Source organism: Mandrillus leucophaeus, unplaced genomic scaffold, assembly GCF_000951045.1.
Source record: "Mandrillus leucophaeus isolate KB7577 unplaced genomic scaffold, Mleu.le_1.0 Scaffold997, whole genome shotgun sequence".
NCBI lineage: Eukaryota > Metazoa > Chordata > Mammalia > Primates > Cercopithecidae > Mandrillus > Mandrillus leucophaeus.
In genome coordinates this window covers 19,735-20,629 of record NW_012110885.1, presented here as the reverse complement: position 1 = coordinate 20,629, position 895 = coordinate 19,735, and the positions used below count along the sequence as shown (strand labels likewise).

General features: G+C 48.4%; 1 gene segment (V, D, J or C); it reads right to left on the bottom strand.

Annotated features, from left to right (window-relative positions):
- Positions 1-456, bottom strand: part of LOC105532932 — an 11,213-nt gene extending 10,757 nt beyond the window's left edge. Inside the window, 2 exon segments of the V gene segment in view lie at positions 37-220; positions 324-456. Of these exon segments, the coding sequence occupies positions 37-220; positions 324-369 (230 nt within the window).
- Between the last annotated feature and the right edge of the window lie 439 nt (positions 457-895).

Genomic DNA, 895 nt, shown 5'->3' with positions numbered 1-895 from the left:
ATGGTGAATCGGCCCTTCACGGAGTCAGCGTAGTATATGTAACTACTAGCACTACTAATATATGAGACCCACTCCAGCCCCTTTCCCGGAGCCTGCCGGACCCAGCTCATGGTATAATCACCAAAGGTGAATCCAGAGGCTGCACAGGAGAGTCTCAGGGACCCTTCAGGCTGGACCAAGCCTCCCCCAGACTCCACCAACTGCACCTCACACTGGACACCTGCAAACAAAGAGAAAGCCTGGTCAGAAATTGCCACACAAACCCACTGTTTCTCTCACTCATATCCACTCACACTCAATCTCTCAAGTTTTCCCTGAATCACCTTTTAAAATAGCAACAAGGAAAACCCAGCTCAGCCCCAACTCCATGGTGAGTCCTCTGTGTTCAGGGCTGATCACCAAGTGGAAGTGCCTTGGAACCCAGGGCTAAGGCTCCTCTCTCAGAGCTGCAGGGTCAGGGTTGGGTCGGTTTTCATCAGTAGAGGGAGGGCCCTATTTGCATGTCTCCTACTATATAGCAAGCTTCAGGGTGGGACGCTTGAGGAGTAGGCTGTACCTAGATAATAAGACGGTGCCCTGCAGAAGTTTGCAGATAATGATGGAATTTGGAAAATATGCTGCCTTATTATGAAATTGTACTGTGATAAGCACTTTGCCCTGATCACCCTATTTCATCTTTAAATATTTGTGTAAATTATGTTCTGTAGGAGTCAATATTTTCTCTATTTACAGATTTGGAAGTGAACCCACACGTGGTGGGGACTCTGTATGCATCTAGGAGCTCCTGTCTGGAATGTGTGAAGCCCAGTTCTGGTCCTGTGCTCCTTGACACTGGCTCTGACTGCCCCCTAAACCAACTCCAGGACAAAGCTAGAGGTTCCTACTGCTGTTTTCA